Source organism: Ptychodera flava, chromosome 3 (genome assembly GCF_041260155.1).
Source record: "Ptychodera flava strain L36383 chromosome 3, AS_Pfla_20210202, whole genome shotgun sequence".
Taxonomy (NCBI): domain Eukaryota; kingdom Metazoa; phylum Hemichordata; class Enteropneusta; family Ptychoderidae; genus Ptychodera; species Ptychodera flava.
Window position 1 is genome coordinate 18583659 of NC_091930.1, and position 26182 is coordinate 18609840.

At 36.0% G+C, this 26182-nt stretch overlaps 2 protein-coding genes across 2 annotated transcripts in view; both read left to right on the forward strand.

The window, feature by feature from the left end:
- Positions 1-20094, forward strand: part of LOC139130239 (uncharacterized) — a 33572-nt gene extending 13478 nt beyond the window's left edge. The window contains exons 2-4 of the mRNA XM_070695989.1: positions 11604-11781; positions 14204-15467; positions 19610-20094. Coding sequence (XP_070552090.1) covers positions 11626-11781; positions 14204-15467; positions 19610-20094 — 1905 coding nt within the window. The 5' untranslated portion in view covers positions 11604-11625. The remainder of the gene's footprint in view (positions 1-11603; positions 11782-14203; positions 15468-19609) is intronic.
- The window catches only part of LOC139129691 (uncharacterized), a 157554-nt gene that overhangs the window by 89632 nt on the left and 41740 nt on the right, over positions 1-26182 (forward strand). The window contains exon 2 of the mRNA XM_070695366.1: positions 21135-21683. Within this exon, the coding sequence (XP_070551467.1) occupies positions 21135-21574 (440 nt within the window). The 3' untranslated portion in view covers positions 21575-21683. The remainder of the gene's footprint in view (positions 1-21134; positions 21684-26182) is intronic.

Consider the following 26182-nt stretch of genomic DNA (forward strand, 5'->3'; position numbering starts at 1 on the left):
ACGACATATAACCTTTACTAGGTTAGAATGTTTGTTTTCCCCGATGTCAATTCAGGTCATCAGATATATTGGCCCAGTCACTGGCTGTAAACAGTCGCCTGAGCAAACAATCAATGTTTGCTTATCAAGGTATGTCAGAAATCTATTGGTTACCTGCATTCTTCGTCAGAAGGTCATACTGAGATTGGTATTATGTTAAGGTTTTTTTTATGTTAAGATAGATACTTCTAGGTTTCAATCATAATTTGCAATGCAAACATAGGAAATGTTCGCTTTGTAAATTTTATGTTCCTGAACAAATCAATTTTAGGAGGCTATCATTACAACATGTGTTACACCTGTGGCCACTTTACTGTTGCTAGCCTACTTGATAAAGTCAGACATCCTGTTTGTATAAAGACAAAACAGACCCTGCCTAGGGTTGTACATGACAGCTAACGATTGGCACCCTGTGTTAAAAATTGAGACACACGATATCACTTCCATTCATGAAAGCCTCTACGTGATAATTCGTTTAGGCAAAGTAATTAAATTCTTTGTTTTGCGTCCCCACCCGCTTAGGTTTTTAAGGTTTTCATGAAAAACACACACAGTGTATTTGAATAGGAAATTTTAGGACATACCCACTTAGCTTTTCTGAACTAAAATTTTGTTACAATATTTATTTGCTGCAATCAAATAACATAGTGTTAATTTTCTTGTGTGTTTTTTTCAGCCGCTTAGACACGTACCTTTTCCTATTTTGAGTGGACGCAAAACAAAGAATTTAATTACTTTGGCCTTACTGAGGCAACACATTTTTATGAAATCACTGCACTAAGCCCAATACCTATGTCCTAACACTACAACCACAATGATGCAGTTTTGTTTCATCTCCGGGCTTTATATACCAACAGACACACAACATTATTACAGTGTGTGGCTACGCTGCCAGCCAGGTCAACTTTATTCACAGTCATAGACTTGACATATAGTCATACAGTACAATAGAAACTTAGTCTCTGAGTGTACACGATTGCTCAATGCCACACTCCATTTAGTGGTAATCAGTCGCTGCATTCTTCATCAGCTGTGAAGATTCAGATTGAATGTATGTGTAGATGGTTCATATGGCGCTCTGTATTAAGAGGAGATACCCTCGAAAATTGCGCGCAAGATTTCAGCTGACTTGGTCACAGAACAAGCAAAAAAATCCTTCAAACTTAAGTTTTCGAAACGCGCTTTGATTAATGGGGTGTGACTCTCAACTTAAGTTTCACTCACCAACACTTCCGTTTTCGAGATACGCACTCGTCAAAGACCAAGAAAGTAGACCATACAACAAAATTTAACATTCCCAGAATAAACTTGAAAAAGTGATTCAATGATTAGGAAGAGAGAGGAGAGGTGCCCTAGACATGTCATTTTAAGCTCAGAATCAAAGTTTACTGCTCCGTGAAACTAGGAAATTACTGATTAATGACAATATCCTCCCTAAGTCGACTTGGTATATTTTATATCTGACAGTGTTTTATTGTCAGCATGTTAATGTGATAATTTTGCAGCCTTCTGAATATGTAAAAACATGACTTTCGCGTTCCCCATAGTAAAACGGTGTTCCAGAGCCCCCTTGTCCACGCACTTTGATTGCGAACAACTACAGTGCTCCACCATCGGGTACTTAACTGACATAATTCCATCAACTTGCACGGCGAAGACATTTTGAATGATTTGCGGTGATATTTGTGGCTCGGGTCAACTAGCTATGAAAGGTCTCCAGGGACTTGCCAGCGATTGATAACTGAACAGTAATAAAGCATCGCAAACACAATCAGAGTGATAAGTAATACTTGTTGCAACTTCGGGGTCAGAGGGCGTGTTCATTTATCAATGCACAGTCTTAGATAAATTACTCTGTTTCCTATCTACCGAGCTATGCAACAGTCGAGGAACTCTTGTCGATCGTGCAACTATATCTTGCTGACACAGACACTGTATCGTAAGATTATAAATCTTAAGAATTATCAATGTGAACCCGTCATTTAATACCAAATCTTTGTTGCAGAAGCAATTTTCGCAACTATTCCTATAAAACTTAAGGTGATATTTTAGTCCAGTGACATTTGTGTCTGGAGGGGATGTATGCATTTCTCATAGAAATATGTTTCTCTTCAGTTGGTGAGTGACGCTGTGAAAATCCACTAAACTTAACATTCACAGTCGGGCATTTTCCACCTACTGGTGACCGTGCAAGCCGAGACGAAGAAGAGCACTTGGGTGGTAACATATTTAAAATCCATAAAATGTGCAGCAAATTACTTCGACGGCATAAACACTAATGCCGCCAGACTTTCGGTTACAAGCAGGAAATAAAACTTTACATTGCTGAAATTTTATCTGTCTTTTTAGCTCCGCTATCAGCGATGCGGAGCTTATCAAATATTTTACGCTGTGACCTTGTCTTAATCTCTACTTCAAAAGAAGGTTTGCAGAGGGAGTTAAATACACTACACACATTTTGCTCCAATTGGAAACTTGATATTAATTTACAGAAAACCCAAGCAATTAATTTTAGTAAATCTCCTTTGATAGATAAACACTTATTTAACTATGGTAGTACATGCATCAAATCTGTTAAGAGCTATACATACTTAGGACTGACAATTAAATCAAATGGCAGTTTTAGTGACACAATTACAAATTTGGCTGATAAAGCAGCAAAATCTTTGTATAGTTTAAAAGGGTTTTATTGCACAACAAAAAGATAAAATTTTCCCTACATCTATTCAATGTTTTCATTAAACTGTTTTACTGTATGGCTCAGAGATTTGGGGACAAGATTTCATGGACTACAAGAAGTGGGATAAATCAGCAATTGAAAAAACTCACCTCAAATTTTGTAAGAACATTTTACAGTGTAATAGACAAGCTTGTAATGCCGCTGTGAGGGGTGAACTGGACAATTCCCACTTCTACTTGAGATCAAACTTAATATTGCACTGGCTTATATCGTACAACTGCCACATTGTAATCTCGCTAAAGAAGCTTTTCTGGAGCAAATGGTAAACAACACTAACAATAGATCCTGGTTTAACTGTTTAAGTGCTTTAATTAAAGACAATGGAATGGACTTTCTCCTTGATAAAGCTCCATCACTTAAACACCACAAAGTTATAACTGGATTAATGAAAACAATTTAACAAACAATTATGAGGTCTTTTGGAAAAAATTGATCACTGATGAAAATAGTAAACTAAGATGTATGCCAAAATAAAGCATAATTTTAGATTAGAACCCTACTTAACACAGTTACAAGGTGAGAAAAGAAAATTACTCACCAAACTTCGCATTAGCAATCATGATCTAGCAATTGAAAAAGGAAGACACACTTTTCCAAAAACCCCAATTACTGAAAGATACTGCAATAGTGTAACACCAACAGTATTGAAGATGAAACACACTTTTTATTAGTCTGTCAGAAATACAAAGTCCAAAGAAAGAACTTTTTCAGTAAAATCAACTTCCCAACGACAATACTGACAAAACAAGAGTTATCTTTTAATGAACAACTTGCAGTTTATACAAACAAAGAAATACCTAGTTATATTTATTATTAGCTACTATTATTATATGTAATACTTTATCTTTATTGAAGAAAATTTTAACTTATTTTTGTATCACACTTTTATTGCCACAAATGTGATGTAAATCCTATATTTACAAACAAGCAATAAAATATTATTATTATTATTATTATTATTATTATTATTTATTATCATAATAGTTGATTTTCCGTCGTCGTCCGTCGTTGTCCGTCTCCCTCGTCCGTCAACAATTGCCTTCTCCTCTGAACCGCAAATCTGATTGCTTTGAAATTTTATATGCAGTTCACTTGGGGTGACCTCACTTAAGTTTGTTCAAATCGTGATGAAATTTGCATATTTCTATTTGTGGGGCATTTTTTGCTGTTTTTGGTAAAAAAACTTCTTCTCTGAAATCGCTTGTCCGATTGCTTTGAAAACTGATATGCAATTTATTTAGGGTGATTTCAGTTAGATTTGTTCAAATCATGGTCAAATTTGCGTATTTGTATTTTTAAGGCAATTTTTGTCGTTTTCGGCAAAAAATCTTTAAAAATCTTCTTCTTCAAAACTACCGTCAGATAGCTTTGATATTTGGTACATAGGTCCCTAGGGATGATCTTTTTCAGATTTGTTCAAATTGTGCAGAACATGCAAATTTGCATTTTTAAGGCAATTTATGCCATTTTTGATCAAAAATGTGTTGCTCAAAAAGTACTGGTCCGATAGCTTTGAAATTTGGTGTACAGGTTTCTATAGATGTACTAAGTAATATATTGAATTTCTGATGAAATCTGTAATTTTGTATTTTTGGGGCAATTTTTGCCATTTTTGGTCAAAAAATTGTATTTCCAAAACTACTCATCTGATAGCTTTGAAATTTGGTATACAGGTTCCTACAGATGATCTTAAAGATATGTATTGACATAATGATGAAATCTGCAATTTGTATTTTGGGGTAATTTTTCCATTTTCGGTCAAAAATGTGTTGCTCAAAAAGTACTGGTCCGATATCTTTGAAATTTGGTATACAGGTTTCTATAGATGTACTAAGTAATATATTGAATTTCTGATGATCTCTGTAATTTTGTATTTTGGTGGCAATTTTTGCCACTTTTGGTCAAAAACTGTGTATTTCCAAAACTACTCATCTGATAGCTTTGCAATTTGGTATACAGGTTTCTATAGATAAACTAAATGATATTTATTGAAATAATGATGAAATCTACAATTTTGTATTTTTGGGGCAATTTTTGCCATTTTTGGTCAAAAATGTCTTTCTTAAAATGTACTGGTGTGATATCTTTGAAATTTGGTATACAGGTTTCTATAGATGAACTAAGTAATATGTATTGAAATTATGACGAAATCTACAATTTTGTATTTTTGGGGCAATTTTTGCCATTTTTGGTCAAAAAATGTGTTTCTCAAAAGTACTGGTCTGATAGCTTTGAAATTTTGGTATAATAGGTTTCTACAGATGAACTAAGTAATATATATTGAGTTTCTGATGAAATCTGCAATTTTGAAATTTAGGGGCATTTTTTTCCATTTTTGGTCAAAAAATGTGCATTTCCAAAACAGCTTTGAAATTTGGTATACAGGTTTCTACAGATGATCTTAATGATTTTTATTGACATAATGATGAAATCTGCAATTTTGTATTTTTGGGGCATTTTTTCCATTTTGGTCAAAAATTGTGTTTCTTAAAATGTACTAGTCTGATAGCTTTGAAATTCGATATGCAGGTTCCTACAAATGAACTGTTGTGATATTTTGAAATTATGATGAAATCTGTAATTTTGTATTTTGGGGGCAATTTTTGTTTCTAGATTGGATGAAAGCATTCGACCGATATAAACTTTGTGCTACTCTACAAACATCTGATATATGTAACATCGCTTGTAACATCGCTTGGAAACGACTTTGACGAACATATACACACACAACTCAAAACGTATGTCTACACACTATGATCACAATGATGAAAAGAATTCCTTTTAGGAATCAGTAATGCGTTATAAGTTACCAAGTTAAAGATAATGTTTAGCAACTGATGATTCGACATGACACATGACATGTAAAAACGCGTTAAGAGGAACAGGTATGCTTGTCATTACTAGGTTTGGTTGACATGACATGTAACCAAGCTTAGGTGAGAATTCCAGCGTCAATTCAGGTCATTCGGATATTGGTACAACCACTGACTGTGAACAGTTCCCTAAGTAAACAATCAATGTTTGCTTATCAAGGCATGCCAGAAGTGTATTGATATAGTATACAGTGATCGTTACCCGTATTCTCCGTCACTATTCACATTGGCATGATGTGAAGACTGTTAGGTTTCGATCTCAATGTACATAAGCATAAAAACTGTCACTTTGTAAACTTTACGTTTCTTAAACTTCCTAATAAGTAGAAATCTTCAACCAATCCTAGATATGTAAAAACTGACACTGATAAATTCTTTGTCTATTTTACTGGGGTGCTAGAGGCACAGCTTTTACACCTCCGGAGCTCTGTGGGTTTTTTCTATCATTCTATCCATCCATCCATCCAAATTAAAAGAAGATGTTTCGACTATCTGCAACTTGTGACAAGTTTTCTCGGTATTATTGTTCCATGTATTGACTATAATATGTTGATCTACTTCATATAGAATTTTAATTTATCAAAGCTAGTACACTATGCTGAGTTCGCGCGGTTGACAGCATGAAAGCGTTACTCGATGGTCACTTTAGGGCCACCAGATTTTAGTTTCTGCCAAATGAAAGATCATTTAGTAGGAAACTGACGTCCTTCCATCAACTCGCACGGCAACAACTTTTCGAATTATCGGGATTTAAATTTGTGGCTCGGGCCAACTCGCTAGAAAAAGTCTCCGGGTACGTGTCAGCTGTTGATGACTGAACAGTGATTAGGCATCGGACAAACAGTCAGAGTGATAACTCATATCTGTTGCAACTTCGGGGTCTGATGGGGTGATCATTTATCAATGCTCAGTCTCAGATAAATTACACCTGTATTGCCTACTGAGCTATGCAACAGTCGACGAACTCTTCTCGGTCTTACTATTTGACCTTGCTGATAAAGATACTGTAATGTAACGCGGTGAAGGTTTAGTAAATGGAATAAGAATTTAACAGTGTAAACCCGCTTTTTACCAATTCATTGTTCCAGAAGGAATTTCCTCAACTGAATGGACGTGTGAATGCGAAAGCCTAGACAAAAAAGAATGTTTCATAGGTAAACAGTGTAAGGCGAACCAGTTCTTTTGGCATAAACATTCAAGCCGGCCTTTCAATTACTATATTAATGAAGAAAACTCCACGTCGTTAAATATTTTGTCTATCTTCTCAAACAGCTGAGAACAGTTTATTGAAACAGTTGAATACAAAATTTAAAATTGTTGATAAAAATATTATACAGCTCGTAATTTGCAAGGTAGCGTGTACCTGGCAAACATATATATCCATATGTTTTATTGTCATACAGATTTTAACATAAACACGTCTGGAAATATTATTTCTCTGATTGCAAAGAATATGCTTATCACTTAACTAACTAGGTCCGGTCATCAGTAAATGAGTAATTTAATTTTAGACGGGCTTTACAAGTAACATTAGATGAGAGCGTTCGATCGATATAAACTTTGTAGTAACTCTACAAAAGTTGATATGATGCAATATCAGTGTGGGAGAGTAGCTGGTAAATTTACTTATACCAAACCATCTAAATACTTTGACGCTGTAGATATTTTGATTACAAACTGAGTGAAGGCTCAACACAATTTCTAACGAAACGGTTGCCATGAGGACATATCTAATTAAAGTTTCATGTTGCCGTATTGCGTAACATTATGTCCCAGTCCATACTTCAAAGAACGTGCATTATGGCTCAAAATACAAAAAAAAACTGTTACTCTTTCAGAGCTAGTAATCATCTATGCAGCAGATTTCGTGTACTCCACTCCTATGTCATACTCGCTTCAATTTCGTGTAGTTGCCAACCAGAGAGCGATCTAAAACAAACATCCCAGGGCTCAGCTGGTCGTCGATGACCTGTCAGGTGATCGGTCAGAGCGATAATACAACCGCTTTGCCCATGAGTGGCTCGTAGAATCTACATCTAGCTTGCCTACAAAATTATTTGGTAAACATTATACTTCCAAAGTGAGACCCGGCAGCTAAGTCTGGTTATTCTCTGCACAGAATATGCGTTGAATATTTAACAGATAACACGTAGTTTAACTGTAAACTACCCAACCACTCAGTCTATCTTGCTGTAGAACCTAAACACTTGATTTCGAGGTACGAACAAGGTGCCTTCTGACGTGACAATGCTCCTGCTTTTTCTTATTACAACTTTTCCAGATGTAGAGCAAGCAGTGTTTTAATGGTTACAGAAAGAAAATTCTGAACCTTGATGTCGGAGAATCCCAGGTAACAAGAAATTCATAGACAAGTTTTAGGAATGATGTAGACTTAGTTCAGTCACATAAGTTTTAATTGGGTCTAGAAATGTATCACGTGGCTGAATATCAATGCGGTGCAAGCCCACAGTAGTTCGGCTTTGGCTATCAAAGATTATGTTTATATTAACAGTTAAAGCTCTTTGCACGGTGGTTTCATTGGCACTTTAAATTGATATAGATGCAAAGAAACGTTTTAAAGGAAATGTAAAGATTTATAAAACATTTAGATGTGGATGTTCTATTGCACTCTTGCACATTTGGTCAATTTTTTAAGTATTGAGAGCAACGATATGTCTACAATATCTGCGTTCACTCCAAGTATGGATGTATGGAGAGAGAGAGAGAGAGAGAGAGAGAGAGAGAGAGAGAGAGAGAGAGAGAGAGAGAGAGAGAGAGAGAGAAGAGAGAGAGAGAGAGAGAGAGAGAGAAGAGGGAGGGAGGGAGGGAGGGAGGGAGGGAGGGAGAGAGAGATTCTGTTTATCCTTGATTGCGTTCGTCTTTTCCTTCCTCATGAGCAAAATGTTCCATATCCAAGGTACAAAATTTGTCAAAGCGTTCCTCGTCTTAAAGCAGAAGCAGCGTTTATCTATGCTTCTACATAATTATTATGACATTTTAATACAGATTGATATTTCGAACTTAGAACACAAAAAACGTAACCATTGTTATAACATTATCACTCTAACGTCTTGTTTTATTAGTCCCCACGGACACGTCCGGGGGACTTATAGGTTTGGTCATGTCCGTGCGTGTGTGCGTGCGTGCGTCCGTGCGTGCGTCCGTCCGTGTGTGCGTCCGTCCGTCCGTTCACGCAGATATCTCAGAGATGCCAGGAGCGATTTCATTCAAACTTGGTGCAAGGATTACTTCATATGTCATACATATGCACATTGATTTGTTTTGTGATACGATCCAATATGGCCGCCAGGCGGCCATTTTATTACGATTTTTTCATGTACAAAGCCATAACTCAGACATGTTTCAACCGATTTTATTCAAACTTGGTACAAGGACATTGACCTATGTCATACATATGCACATTGATTTGTTTTGTGATACGATCCAATATGGCCGCCAGGCGGCCATTTTATTACGATTTTTTCATGTACAGAGCCATAACTCAGACATGTTTCAACCGATTTTATTCAAAGTTGGTACAAGGACATTGACCAATGTCATACATATGCATGTTGATTTGTTTCGTGATACAATCCAATATGGCTGCCAGGCGGCCATTTTATTATGATATTTTCATGTACAGAGCATAACTCAGACATGTTTCAACCGATTTATTTCAAAGTTGGTGCAAGGACATTGACCAGTGTCATAGATATGCACGTTAATTTGTTTTGTGATACAATCCAATATGGCTGCATTGCGGCCATTTTGTTACAATTTTTTCATGTACAGAGCCATAACTCAGGCATATCTCAACTGATTTTATTCAAAGTTGGTACAAGGACATTGACCTATGTCATACATATGCACATTGATATGTTTTTTGATACGATCCAATATGGCCACCAGGTGGCCATTTTATTACGATTTTTTCATAAACAGAGTCATAACTCAGACATATCCACCACTATCATTCAAAGTTGGTACAAGGACATTGACCCATTTCAGATATATGCTCGTCAATTTGTTTCATGTCATTTAGCAGTATCATGTCAATTATTGAAGTTTCATAATTAGGCTGATTGTCAAGAAATACTGCATCAAATTTCATGAAACTTTGTACGGATGTTAAGCTCACATTCAATAACAGTGAAAAAGACATTTATCAATGTCGTTTTAATTAATTTGTAATTGCATATGTAATGAACTTTCCTAATTAGAGTGATATATCCACAAATACAACGTCAAATTTGATGAAACTTGATACAGATGTTGATCTCATAGTGTTGTAAATACTGCATCAAACTTTATGAAATATGGTACCGGTGATTATCTGTTAGTGTTAGGTTAGTAGGCAAAAATGTTTTGCAACATCCTGTCGATTAATTCCTAGTTGACTCATTTAATGACCTTTAGGATAGTGGCCTACATTGGTTTTATGTTTTCATCAGCATGGAACTCATTCTTGGCCATTGAGCGCCATCTGTATCAAAGTATTTTTATCACAGACCTAATTAATGAAGAGGATTCTATCCTCTCTGAGGACTTGTAATCAAGTATCAACTAACAAGTGGGGACTGTGTCATCAACGATGACTTGTTTTTGTTTTTATGGGTTGGTTAAACATTGAGTTTTCTCCACACATATAATATAGCTTTACAGTAAATCGTCGTAATGGTCCGGATACAAAGCATGCCTTGTATAAAAACAACTTAATTGAAACAATGCATTATTGAATTATGGAGAATTATGCACGACACGAATGTCACTTGATCATTTTATATAGTGCAATAATGTCTTAATCATGATCATTGTTGATATTCCGACAACTTGTCAAAGTTGATGGCATATTCAAGAGTTAAAAGAAGCTATAGTCAATCTTATTTATTATTAATATGAAATAAATGAAATGTTATTGGTTATTAAAATTATTAGGTAGAATATTAAAATAGGTTTATTATATAGGAATATACATGAATATTAATATGAGTTGATTGCTAAAATGCCATTTTTCTTTCTATCAAGTACTTCAAGACAATATTCCTTTTTTCGCCGTAAACAATGCGGCCATTCAATTATTTAATTCATTGGGTTTAAATTTGATGATTGCAAATATCATTTAGTCTATACATGTGATCTGACTGAAGTGATAATGTGTATTCGGTAATTTGGATTTTAGCTAAATAGATTTATCTATTGCCTGAATGTCATATTCGATTTTGGCGTGAATTTGGCTGAAGGGTGTTCAGAGCTAAATTCGTTGCTAGGTGATTTGGTTACATCATGGAAAGATGTAACACTAAAACAAATGTCGAAAAGTTTCAAAGTTTAAAGGATTTATACAATCGTATGTTACTACAGAGCCTTGTTGGTGGCCTTGTCTGCGTTCGTTCGGTGGTCATTTGCAGTTTGTTTGTGGATGATGGTCGGCAATATAAAGCTTAGTGTGTGGGGAAAAGGAAATATGGCGACGACTGTGATAATCGTGGTGTTAATTAGCTTTCTCGAAGCCTGGATTCAATTTGATTAGTCATAACAACAGAGCTACCAATACCGTGGATGCCATGCATCCACGTTATGTGTCGGGTGCCTTTGTGCCCCTCCCCTAACACTGATCGTACATTGACCATTTGCGATCGTCTTTGCTCGTGAAAGTAGTCCGGTCCCAAGGGCATGGCATCGTGGCCATCAAGGCAGACGACACTGTAGTATGCACAGTATTACAACAAACTTTGTTCGGTCTTGGTAACATTTGGAGGTTTCAACGCCCTAACTCTTTTCAAAGGCTGCTTGACTGTTTTATGTAAAGGCATTACATTTCAGTAGTTGTTATGCTCTCTTTAAAAGGGTTATTCAGCGTTAATTATCGATCTTGAATTCACATTAGCAATGCTACAACCAAATAAACGATATATTCTCACAAGTGTTATCTAATTTGACGTACTGTTTAGCCCTGCTTGTCGCTGTGACACTATGTCGGAAGTTGTAGCAAGTGGAAGTGGCTATACTGGTGAAAGAGAGAGCAGAAAGAGAAAGCATAATAGTGGTGATGGTGGAGATAGTGATGATGAGAGCAACAAAAAAGGCCACGACAAACACGGGGAGGTTGGTGTGCAGCAGAAAGTGCAGGTGAGTTTTATATACGTTTCACATAACATGTAAGCCATTGGCGGAGAAGCACAACGATCTCACCATAACGAGAGCCTTTAGTTTGGTGGGGAATTTCGTAATAGTAATAAGGGTGACTGTACCATAAATTTCTATGACATTACAAAGCTGACACTTAAAATTCATTTGTAGTTAGATTTGTTTATTTTCTTATATATGCGATCTACTTTACTCCGATGAATGAACCGAAGCAGCCTTATATCAGTACTTTGTCATCTGACCTACGTTCGTTCTGTGAATTGCGTCTGCTTACAAGCGGCCTATGCACATGTGCATCTCCACATTCACTGTTAACGCTTTCCCGGACTTGTCCGGCGATCTGCATGTAATTTTCAATTGGTAAAAAATTAACGTCTTCAATAGCGGAATTTTTTCTCTAATGTATATGCCTATGTTGATATTCTCGTGCACTTTTTGCCATGCTTTAGTTTACTAATATCGGGCTAGCATTTGGTTTCATACTTGTACTATTTAAGGTAGATGCACCTCGAAAGTGAAAAACTTAAACTTTTGCTCAAACTTTCCTCAACCCATCACTTTCAAAATCAATAATAAAAATCGGGGGTCACCGCGCAAATTTCGGTACTAGAAAAAAAAAATAACTCAAGATTTACCGATATTTGACATTCAAAATGGCCGCCAACCCTGTGTTATCTCTATGGAGAAAAATTAAATTTTCTAATTTCGAAATAAGCCGGTGGAAACTTTTCTTTCCCCAAGAGCTTCAAAACGAACCCCCACAAATGGTATGTCAGAAAAGAATTGTGAAATTTTGAGAGTCCGAATATCTGGTCCCGAGACGCGTTCTACCTTAATGTTGTTAATAGCAGAACAACGACAACGACAGAATAATTCTTCTGCAATGAAGTTACCAACTCTCGTAGTGACCTACTCATGTAATATAACGATGTGTTAACTTGGCAGCCTTAAAGCGATGATGTAGCATAGCTTTGATATAATTGGGCAATAATAATCTCCTTTGCAGGCGGATGTGCAGCAGAATTTGGGACGGTGTGAGGCATGTAGCAAGAGTCGCTAAGCGAGTGAATTAAGCATTATGAATCGGATTGTATCAAAATTGAGTTTATACCCGTCTACAAAGGAGTTATTGCTCTTCATATCTTCTGTATATCGTTGTCTTTCCGGCCTTTAAATGTAAGTTCTCCGTAGTTTTAGCGCCAAAATAGGAGAAAAGCACAATCAAAATTTTAGCGACAGGGTAGCATGGAAATGCGACCGAGCATTGTTGGTTGAAGGGATACGTATATTTGGCTATAGCAGTGGAGGTAACACAAATGTGAAGACGCCGATATAGGGAGGCTAGGCACGAATCTTTAAACATGTCTTAAAGGAAATTATTTGCACCGTTTGCACCCCTTTGTAATTATCTCTTTGTATTAAATAATTAACTATTAGTTATGGCACCGATATTAGTATTATTCCGAGCGCTCTCTCAACTCCCTTTGTCTTTGGATTACCCTTCTTTAATTCTAGGAGCTTGCTTTAGCATTAGCATTACCGTGACTTACGCTCCCATTCGTTCAGAATGACGTATCGACGTGCCTGGTAAACTAAATATAATACAATTTCCATTTACAGCTGTATGAAGCAATTTGTATCATTCAGTTTGCTCTATGAATCTTGTTCGCACAACCTTGACTTCAAACATACAGCAGTACTTATACTAAATTGCATAGTTGTAAGTAGATGTTGACAAATAACATCTGCAAAATTTAAAGATTAAGAATTTAAAGAATCATAACAATTTCCTTCAACACACTGTTGCAACAGTTGTTAAGATATTTTTGCAAGTAATTGTATTGACGATGGTCCTAACCTTGCCACTGATCAACAGCAAAAGGGAGAAGAAACTAGCATGATAGGTAAAACTAGAGCACAATGCGGTTGAAGTTAAAAAATGGCAACAAACATAGTTGATACTGCTTCAATATAAAATTATTCATACCAAACCAGTATGTAAACCAGGTAATATACCTCAGTGCTACATCATTCGACCCATATTTGATACCATGTTTTCTAACACAATATGTTGACTCGATGGTGATTGTCTATTTCACGAACACTTTAAAAAACACTATTGGAACTAATTTTGGATAATTGGATCTTTATATTTTTCAAATTTCTCAAAAGTTTTAGGTTCCCCTATTGCTAAATGTTGCGATATTACAAATAACTCATAAAAACAAGTGTGTAACTTGAAAAGAAAAGCAGATGAGGTTATAGGCCTATTTGCAGGTTAAATCGACATTACTCCACCATCCAATTATCCCTAATTAGTTCCAATCGTGTTAATTTATAAATTATTTATTTGAAAACACTGTATTCTGATGTGTCAATTTACAACTTCTAATTTTCTTCGCAGAGAATGGCTACAGACGAAATCCAACCGGCAGCTCTTCTTGTAATAGACAGATGGGGTTCTCCGATCAACGGTGGTATTGCAGCTGCATTGTATCTAATCATCGGACTGCTAAAAACATGGCGACTTGAAATATACTGTACAGTATTAGAAGCAGATGACAAGACGGTCCGCAAGGCTGCACTTCTTGGAGTAAATTTAATTTTTCCTGAAAAAATACGCGGATATGAAAAGTTACGACCACATTATCTCTGGCTAGTAGGACATAAAACTTATTTCCCACACTTAAACAAAATTAAAAGTTTGAAAGTTGTTTTTGGGTTTGGACTACTTTCGGCATCTGTCGCCCTCAATATCAAAGAAGATGTTTTATCTAGTGCTAAATATTTCCATGTCAATGTGTGGTGTCCAGAAGGATTACCCGACAACATGTTTCCGTATGATAAAGAATTCACTGAAGCGAATTATGAATGGCTGGATCACCAAAATCTATATGCTGATGCGGTATTATCAGTTGGTGTAAAAACGTTTGAATATTTCGACGATAGGTTTGGTTCACGATTAACAGAGCATACAATGTTGTTACCACTACCAGAAATAGTACATTTCGAAGTTCCAACCTCAGACAAAATACCACGTACGCGAAATTTCCAAATTTTAACTCCGATCGAAAACTGCTATGCATCGTACATGACACATAATGATATACTTCCATATTCCATGAATTTAGTGGCAGAAAGCTACGATAACTTTGGCAAAGAAGAACCACCGAAGTGGAAAATTATGTGTATGAAAAAATATGATGATAAAACCGTCAGTGAGCTTTTAAAACCCCACGCTAAACTCAGGATACTTAGCCACGGCTTTACTAAGGAAAATTTTTCCAGCGAAATTGATTTTTCACACCTCATCATACTACCACCACTTTCGATAAATTCTTTAAATGTTACCCTGACAACAATAGCCAGGGGTAAACCAATCATTGTTCCCTTAGCGTCAGAAAGCGACTATTTCATCGAGAAATATTTTTCTGATTTTCGTCACAACATGGTTGTTGACATGCGCGGCAAATCAGACGAGTTGAAGGAAAAAATAGTCGATGTCATTAAAAACTATGCAACGCATCTGAATTATGCCTCCCGGGTCAGAGAAATCATGAAGAATGAGGTGATGAAAGAAGTACAGAGTATGAACTCAGAGTTGTTCAATTGTATTCAACGATATATTCAGCTGCCAGAAGAATCAACCGGTCATCTTTCGAGAAAAGGTAGGAACCTCTCCTGTCTAAATAGGTGCATACTGAGACATAGTTGTTCTGAGTAATCATATCATCTAGAAACCATTTCTGGACTTAAAGCTTGTCGAAGAAATACAGCATGTCTATGCACGCGTAATGCATATCCATGCAAGACATAACATGTACACAACGGGCGAGGTGGCGAATGAACAAAACGACGCGGCGTAATTTCAATTCCAATATTTCTGTGATGTCATTCTATATTTTTGTATAAGTCTACTAAGTCTGGCTTTCGATTTCAAAAATATGTAGATACCGAAACCACAAGGGACAGACACACTATTCCATCCACTTCGATTCAAGCTATTGTAGCTGATCAAAGTTCATCTGGACAAAGAAGGGAGCCCGGTAAGTGCACATGAAAACAAAGTGACTATATAGTCCACAGTATTGACATTTTCATCCATAAAATAATCAGACGCAGAAGACAGAAAGTTTGTTCGTGTAACGCAACATCACAACACGTGCTTTTAAGTAAACACTTTTGGTTTTAACTTCTAGAAGTAGGAATAAAGGCACAAGCATAGCGATAAATGTGTTACTCTAACAAAATTTATATGTCTTTCATTGCCCATTAAACATGTGTTGGTATGAAACTACGATGGCACCCCCACGTGTGCACCTCGCTGTTGTCGTTCTCTATGTTCTCTATGTTGTCTGCAGTTTTCTAACATCCTCCCCTATGAAACGTCATGTCAAACTACAAGCAAACAACAGACTACCCATAGACACCACAACTGCTTCAGTGCATCACGAAATCTCAGCTGTCACTGAAATATACAGCAATCTCACTTTGCAGATGAATGCTGACCACCGTACTACGGCTCATATAGTAAGTAACAAGACTGCTTACTGGTATCTTGTTATGGTCACACTTATGCTGAGTGGTGATATGAACGCTGTCCTGGACCAACCTTCAATTTATTTTATCAAAATGCTGAAAGTTTCTCAGGTACTGATAAGCTGGAAACATTTAATGTCCACTTCAGTAGTGCTGAATATGACTTTATTGCAATTACGGAAACCTGGCTCCATGCTAGTATATCCGATAATGAAATCCTAAATGGACTCTACACTGTATACAGAAAGGACAGAGATTCTACAGAAACTGCTAGTTCAAGAAAACTGCGAGGCGGAGGAGCCATGGTAGCAGTGCATAAACGCTTTAATACTAGGAAAAGGGCCGATTTTGAAACAGATATTGAACTTGTATGGGTGCAAATTTATCTCGGAAACCGAAATCTTTTTCTCGGATCAGTCTACATACCACCATGGTCCAACATCGACACCTGGAAAGAATTTGACCTCTCGCTGTCAAAGGTATACGATTCAGCCAACCCTGATCAGGATGTCATTGTCATCTGTGGCGACTTCAATCGTGGAGACATACAATGGAGCGAGGAATGTGGTTACGCCACAGCTCGCCGATGGAGTCACCACCTGTCGGATGTTTGTCTCGACACTTTCGATGAATACGGATTGCGGCAATATAACACTCATAACACATGCAACAGTCACGTACTCGATCTTGTCTGTACGACAGGTGTACACTGTGAGGTTTCTATCACAGACAAAGCTGTAACTTCAAAGCACGATGCCCTTCACTGTCTACTCAACATACCCTGTCTTTCCAAGCCCCGTGAAGAAGACAGGAAAATATATAATTTTCGCAAAGCTGATTACGATCATATCAATAACCTTCTGTCGAAAATAGCGTGGAATTCCCACATAACCAATAATATAGAAATAAGCGTCTCCAACTTCTACGACATTATACATGCAATTATTCAAGAATGCGTACCCCTATCGAGGACGCGAAAACGGAAATACCCCCCATGGTTCGACAATGATCTCATAGCACTCCTAAAAGACAAGGAAACAGCGTACAACGCTTATAAACGTTTCAAGTCAACAACTGCATACAACCACTTATCTGCATTGCGGAAAGATTTTAAACGTTCAAAACGGGATAAATATGCTGAATATATCGAGAACATAGAATCCACTTCTGTAACTAACCCAAAATTCTTCTGGAGTTTTGTCAAAACGAAGCGTTCTTCTACATCTATCCCGAATCACATGAAATATTGTGACAAAGAAACAAGTGATCAGATTGAAATACTAGAAATGTTCAACGAATTCTTTTACAGCGTCTTTACAACGCCAGAATCTGAAAACCCTCCGGAACTGAACTATTTTACACAAGACGCACTGTCTAACCGTCTGTTACGGTTGACACAGTACAAAACCACCTTAAAGATATTAATATACACAAAGCCTGTGGCCGGATAACATTTCCGGCATCTTTTTACGAAATTGTGCCGAAGAACTTGCTATACCACTGACCATGATTTTTAATATATCTTTATCATCTGGTGTTTTTTCATCTCATTTTAAAACAGCCAATGTCATGCCAGTTTTTAAGAAAGGAGATTGTCATGATGTTACGAACTATCGACGATATCCCTGCTGTCACTAATAAGCAAGATTTTTGAAAAATCTGTATATACAAAACTTTTTGAGCATGTCAAGAGTACTCTCATCTCTGAGCAACACGGTTTCATTAAGAACAGAGACACCGTTTCTAACCTCATTTCATATGTTGACCATTTGTCCAAAGCTTTTGACTCTAAGCAACAAGTCGATTCCATTTATCTGGATCTCAGTAAGGCCTTTGACTCTGTGTCTCACAACTTTTAAATCATAAAATGAAATATTATGGATTTTCAGGTTCATTGCTAATGTGGCTGAAATCCTATCTCTCAGGTAGATCTCAAAGAGTAGTTTTAAACGGTAAACAGTCTTCCTGGAAGCCAGTTCTTTCTGGTGTTCCCCAGGGCTCTTTAATTGGCCCTCTTCTTTTTTATTCTTTATGTGAACAATGTGTCCACTGTTATTTCTAATTCAACCTTGTCTATTTATGCAGACGATACAAAATTGTTCAAATGTCTGGACTCTGCTGATGACTGTATATTTCTTCAGCAAGATTTAGAACAATAATCGAATTGGTGTGCAAAATGGAAACTGAATCTTAATGTTTCTAAATGCTGTATTATATCATTCACCAACAAAAGAAACAAAATAGTCGCTGATTATTCACTGAACGGCTCTATGCTACAACGGGTGTCTTCAGTTAAAGATTTAGGTATAACCCTGACATCCGATTTAAACTTTAAAACTCATATTAACTCCACTATCAGTAAATCTTACAAAATGCTAGGTTTTCTTAAGCGCACCTGTAAATCTTTCACCAATATTACAGGCTTTGCGGACTTGTACATTTCCTTAGTTCGATCAAATCTTGAATATGCTTCCACTGTTTGGTCTCCGAACCAAAAATATCTCGTCGAAAGACTTGAAACTGTTCAGTTGAAATTTATTAAATTTCTCTGTTTTAAACAAAACATTCCCTATGTGATCAGAACAATATGAACAGACATGTAATATTTTCACCTCCCCCAGCTATTTTCTCGTCGCAAGGCCGCTGATCTTAACTTTAACACAAGTGCGTTCATTCCGAGGTCGACTCACCCATCTTGTAGAACAGGTTAATTACAACTTTCCAATGAGGACACCTCGTCACTCTGAGTCTTTAAAACCAGCGAGATCTCGGCGAAACGTTAGGAAGTATTCCTTTTTCCCAAGATCCCTGTCCGTTATAACGATTTAGTATGTAAATATAATACTGTTGACATTTTCACTACTAGGTCTGCCTTTCGTCGGACCATCAAAGACATTTTGTACAGACAATGTTTGTGTATAATAGGTTCGTATACGTGTATGTTTGTATCAGATTTTTATATCCTTGCTCTTATTGTCAGACCTATAAGTGGGCCTTTCGCCTGTTGGATCTGAATAAATAAATAAATAAATAAATAATTAAATAAATAAATAAATAAAATAAATAAATAAATAAATAAATAAATAAATAATTTCTCACGTATCAACTAATAAGATATTATATCAAAAGTGCATCGACTTGCACATACATTACGGTTATCTATTGGCAAGAGCAATTGTGAGACATGTAGTGTTACTGTTTTTTCACAAAATGCTATCTTTAAAACGTTATAACAGATCAGAACGCTTAAGGATCTTCCTATTGCCTTTAGGTTCCCTTACGGTTCAAATTGAACCCTCGTATGGTAGTGCAGTTGAAGGTTCATCTATGGCAGATGTTACAGAAAGATTTCACGAAGTCGAGGGCAGCAGACCCGCAACCGAAGGGACAGGGAAAGTTCTGAGCGACACACACAAAGATATCGACGTGGAGAAAGTTGAACAAGGCTGTCTACGATACGTGACGAACTGTGGATCATTAGAAGCACTGGAAGCCCTGTGGAGTGAGTATATCAGTGGACGACTGGACAAAACCATCCATTCTACAATCATCACACCAACACTACTCAGCAAGATTCAAGCTCACTACCTAACCCTTGATATCTACATTCCAGTACAGGAGTATTTACTCTGTAAGAGGGAAAATATCGCTATTGTACAGTATGTGATTTTTGATCATATAGTAAGAAACCGTAATTTAATCAGCTCGTTGTTGGAAGTTATTACCAATTATCAAATCTTGAATAATAAAAGATGACAATAATAAACAGGGACAAACACATGTATTTCTGAAATATAAAAGCATTCGCAATTTTTTATTTTATTGGCCCGCACACATGTATCGCCCAATCCACGGGAAGTTCGGCGTAAATATCAACAGTGATAACAGTAAACACGGAGGTATTCACTCCTCAGCTAACACTTTCGCGATCTCCAAACTACATAAAGCCTTATTATGCAATAAAAAGACACTAATCACAGATGTCTGTGTAAAACAGGAGTGAACCTTATTTTAGACGAGGCTTATCAGGCATGTTACCGTACACCGAGCATATTAAGTCGTAAACCTGCATGCTCCATGGAGCTCTCAGATGCTGCAGGGGCGACCGACAACGTCCAGGCGGTGGGGGAACAGGCCAATGCCCGAAGCCATGATGACACCTTTTTACAAACGAATTGCCATGCAAGCCCAAAATTTGAGTTGTCCTTCGTTGTGAAAATTCAAAAATCCACTATTTCGACATAGCCTTGTCAATTTGTCAATCATAATTTTCACTATCGCATTTTCACTCTATGAAAATTTTGTTTAAGAGATAGAAGAATTTCAATAAAAAAGTTACTGACTGTTTTATCATACTGTACCATAAAAAAGTATCTTGAACAGTGTTTTTTAAAATTAATAATATTTTACTTTGAAGTGAAACGAGCTGCATCAAACGACGAAAGATCTGTGGATGATAACATTTGACGACACAATCACCCCAAGTATCAAAGTTTGACACAGAAATATTAGTGGCATACATGTATTGTCGAAGTCTTCAAACTGCGATCAAGAAAAACTCATTACAGCTAGTTTGTATTTCGTATAATTATCACCCCTAATATAACATTCCGTTTACAGTGCACGTCTAAGTATTGGCCGGTTAAGATCGGCCAAGACATTTTTAGCAGGGTCAGTATTGGGCTATGTTTATTTTGTGTAATTAGGTTTTGGTCGCGTTTGATTTGATCCTTTCCTGACTCTGATACATATTCTGGCGTCACATTTTACTGTGTGCTCTACACATTCCTCAATAGGTTCCCAGACAAGCCCACTCCGTCGACGCAGTGTTGCCGCAATAACTGAACTCAAATCTGGACAACCTAGGAATGTTGACCGAAACCATACTGTGGACTGTCTAAATCTTGTACTTTCGCAAATACAAATACGCGACGGTCAAAACCACTCCGGATTACTGAGTAGAGATGACCTCAAAATTCCGGAATTACATCTTCATAGAATGACTTTTGCAACGAAACGCGACAAAGTACGACTGGATGTCCATGTCCGTAGAGGAAAACTGTGGGAATGCTTCAGTAAAAGGGACAAAGTCGACTCGACTTTAAATGCTGAACTCACTTCTATAGGTGGAAGTATGAATGAGACAATCTCCGACTTCGTACATATGAAAATACACTCCAGCAAACACTCCACACAGCAAAAAGCTGTCCTACACGAAGCCGGCCAGAAATGCTGACGCAGAGGGAACACATGACTAGCCAGGCTACACCTCTGAAGGAAAAGAGTGAAGCAAGAAATGTAGTCATTGGTACGTTACAGAGTGATTTACATCGAGTCTCATCAAGGTGAGTTATTGACCCCATTTATCATACCACCATATTAATGTAATTTATAACTATTTCACAAAGAATGAACAGTATTCACAATTTCATCTTATTTAAGGGACTGATCAGTTGCCTTAGCAGGGGGTGGAAGCAGTGGATAAGTTTTTTGCGGATATCAAAAGTGGCCCCTATTCTAACTTTCAAAAACAGGGTGACTTCCCTGAGATGAAGGCAAAAACCGTGATATAATATATATATATATAATATATATATATATATATATATATATATATATATATATATATATATATATATATATATATATATATTTATATATATATATATAATATATTATATATATATACATATATATATATATATGTTTGTATGTATGTATGTAATGTATGTAGATAGATAGATAGACAGATTTAAACAGTTATTCTGGGGTTTTTTTAAATTGTTGGCATATCAGTTGTAATATGGAATTTCAAAGTGTCAATTTTAAAGTTTGAATATACAGTATTTTGAATGAGCTGTGAATGTATTCCATACTTTCTATATGTATAACCAGATGTCAATCACTGTAGTACATAAATGGATGTCCATCACTTATATCAATGAGAGAATAGCAGTACTCAAAAACCTAAGTGGGTTTTTAGACTGTTGCAAGCCATCCAATTACATCTCTTGAGAAGCCCCACTGAGCTATTTCTATAAGTCATCCTCAGGGAACTATTTACCAAATATCAAAGCTGTCTGACCAGTGGTATAGCAGAAACAAACGAGCTAACAGCCAATAGAGCTCCACCGTGTTATGTAGAGAATAACTATTTGTGACACATGTTGATGAAGAAGGTTGATATCTTTGATAGCTCATTTCAGGATGGCCTGACCAAAAAAGGCAAAAATAGCTGCAAAAATACAAAACTGAAGATTTTCATCAAATTTCAATATATCATATCAATATAAACCCTAGAAACCTATAAACCAAGTATCAAAGCTATCAGATGGGTAACTTTTCAGAAACAAAGTGTTTGACCAAAAATTGCAAAAATTGACCCAAAATATAAATTTGTTTTCATCACAATTTCAATATATTACACTAAAATAACGCCTAGAAACCCGTATACCAGAATTCAAAGGAATCAGACAAGCAGTTTTTGAAAAAATATTTTGACCAAAAATGGCAAAAATTGCCCGAAAAATACAAAATTGCAGATTTTATCACGATCTCTATATATCATATTAAAGCCCCAATAGCTGCAAATTTTATGCATTATTTTCATGATTTTATTTTCAAACCACAGTTGGTTCGTGTAAATGTGCTAACTGAAGGACATGTATAGAATTATCACTGCTGATTTGGACCATGCCTACGCGTTTCAACAGATTAAATAATAAACCGGTTCCACACTCATAATATGGCACCCTACAGAAAAGTACAAAAGATGCAGTATTTCCAGCACATACACATCGTTATCATAAAAGAAACAAGCATGATGCAATTTACTTGAATGCACAACACACGATGGCCAACATTTTGTTGTTGTAGTCTTTACTTTCTCTGTCAGAAGATTACATGTAGTTTTTGAAAATCGCGGGAAATCTAAAAAAAACGTTTGAATTTACATGCCACTTTTTCACTCTTTTGGTGGGTCTTATTAAAAAAAAAACTCATGGAAAACTGAGGATATTTTTAGATCGGTTTATTACACATTAGCAGCTATTGGGGCTTTAGAATAATCCTTAGGAATCTGTATACCAAATATCAAAGCTATCAGATAAATAGCTTTTGATACACAAATTTTTTAACAATGATGGCAAAAATTGCCCTAATTGCCCTAATTGCCCTAGGCTCTAATTAGGAAATTTAATTAAATATGCAAATAAGGAATTTATTATAGTAAACATGCTTAATGCTTTCAATAATGTTATATCATAGTATCTTTAATGTACATAGCAAGTTTCTCAACTTTGGTAATGTCAATTCAAAGTTATATCCCTAATTTCAAAAGTTCATTAAATATGCAAATTAGGAGTTGGATTAAGTAAACATAGGGCCAAAGTCCCTGAAGCTACTATAGACATGGATACAAAATTAAGTATTTCCTGACTGTATTAAATTATCTCACTAAGGTCATCCTAGGGACTTGTAAACCAAATATTAAAGCTGTCTGACCAGCGGTTTGAAAAACAAGCGACTCAACAGTTGACACAGCTCTGCTGTGTTATGTAGAGAATAACCTTTTGTGACACATGTATTGATGAAGAAGGTGGATATCTTTGATAGCTCATTTCAGGATGGCCTGACCAAAAATGGAAAAAATTCCGTAAAAATACAGATTTGCATATTTCATCAGACTATATTAGTCTATAATAGCAAATAAACGAGAGTTAATTACATTCTAATTAAAGTAAACAAGACTTGCTTAAATCAAGATTTACGTCATAAAAAACAGCATATCTGTCAGGTATTTTCATCCTATTAACCAAGCACATTTTAACTTTCAAATTAACATTGTAAGTAAGTTCTGTTGAATAAGTTGAGACTGTACGTACTCAGAGAAAGCACACTGAAGAGACAAATGTTTGTAACTTAAGAAGTTCAAGGTCATCAAAAGCATTATAAGGAATCATGTTACACTTTCATTGCACTGTTTACACAGATTGCATAATTGCTATAAATAGCACATGAGGAATCTTACAGCCCAGCTTTACCATAAAAACCCTATCACTTTGACCACTCTTTTAATTGACCACTCTATTTTTTTTCCTCAAAAAGTAATCTTATTTTATCCTTACCAAGTCAACCATAAATGGAAATTAGAACTTTCTCTATCTCTATTTATTTGACCACCCTATCATGACAAACTATTATGAGCAATTTCTTTTAGATAACATAAATGGTGGTTCAGAATATATCAAAGTTGGGATTCAGGAAAGTTGCCTTTACATGTTTTAATCCTCAATTCACTATGAACTGTCAAAAAAAGTTGAACTTTCTGATAATTCCACACTAAAATTTTTGGCTTTGATGATTTCCTAATTAATTCAATTATTTAAAATCATATTAAATATATTAATTATTTTTCTGGGTGAATTGATAGGGTTTATACAGTACAAGAATTACATACAATGTAAGTCAAACTTTGACCAAAAATGACAAAAAAATTCCTTAAAAATACACATTTGCATATTTCATCACAATTTGAACAAATCTAAGTTGGGTTATCCCTAGGGACCTGTATACAAAATAACAAAGCTGTCTGACCAGCGGTTATGAAGAAGAAGATTTTTTACCAAAAACACCTTTTTTGGCATTAATTTGCCTATTTTCAACAATATCAAAAAATTAAAAAAAATAGTTTCTCAAAATCATATTTTTCATCTACACAACAAATATCAAATCAGTAAGTACTGCGGTTCTCAAGATATTTGAGTGGACGGACGCCTCACAAACGGACATACATACATACATACATACATACATACATACATACATACATACATACAGACTGACGACGGACGCCGGACGGATACCCATCCCAATAGCTTCTATAGACTATAGTCTATAGTAGCTAAAAATGCTTAATGACTTTCAAGAATATTGTATCATAATATCTTTAATAAATAGCAAGTTTGCCAATGTGGTCGAGTCAATTCAGTAATCGATAGATATACCGGTATGTCGCTAATTAAAGTTCATTAAATATGCAAATTAGCAACTACCTTTCATGTCACCCCTTAATAACTTTCACACCTGATATATCTTGATGTGATCCACATTTGTAGCAAAGCTCAACAAATTGTGTACAGCAGTTCTCAATTTATATCTGTTTTTCTAAAATCATTATTATGCAAATAAGCAAAAGTAAGCATACCACACCCACCAAAATTAATCCGTTCTTGCCATTTGCAAACTGAATCTATGTACCAGATTTGATTCTGATCAGATGAGCCGTTTTTGAGATATATGAGCACACAGACAGACAGACCAGACATCGCTGCGACATTAGCTCACGTGTGAACACATGAGCTAAAATACAAATTTCCATATTTCTACACAATTTAAACAAATCTGAGATAGGTTATTCCCAGGGATCTAATTTCCAAATATCAAAGCTGTCTGACTAGCAGTTGTGGAGAAAATTCTTTAAAGATTTTTTGACCAAAATGAAAATAACTGCCTTAAAAATTAAAATTTGCATATTTCATCACAATTTGAACAAATCTGAGTTGGTCATCTCTAGCAACTTGTTGACCAAATATCAAAGCTGTCTGAGCAGAAGTTATGAAGAAAAAGAACATCTTTTACAAAAACAGCTTTTTTGAGCTAATTTGCATATTTTTCAACAATATCAAAAAAAGGCAAATAGTTTGTCATAATCATATTGTCCATTTACACAACAAGTGTAAAGTCCGTAAATGCTGGGTTTCTCAAAATATTTTAGTGATCCTCACAAACAGGTATACATACATACGTACATACATACATACATACATCCTCATAAACGGGTATA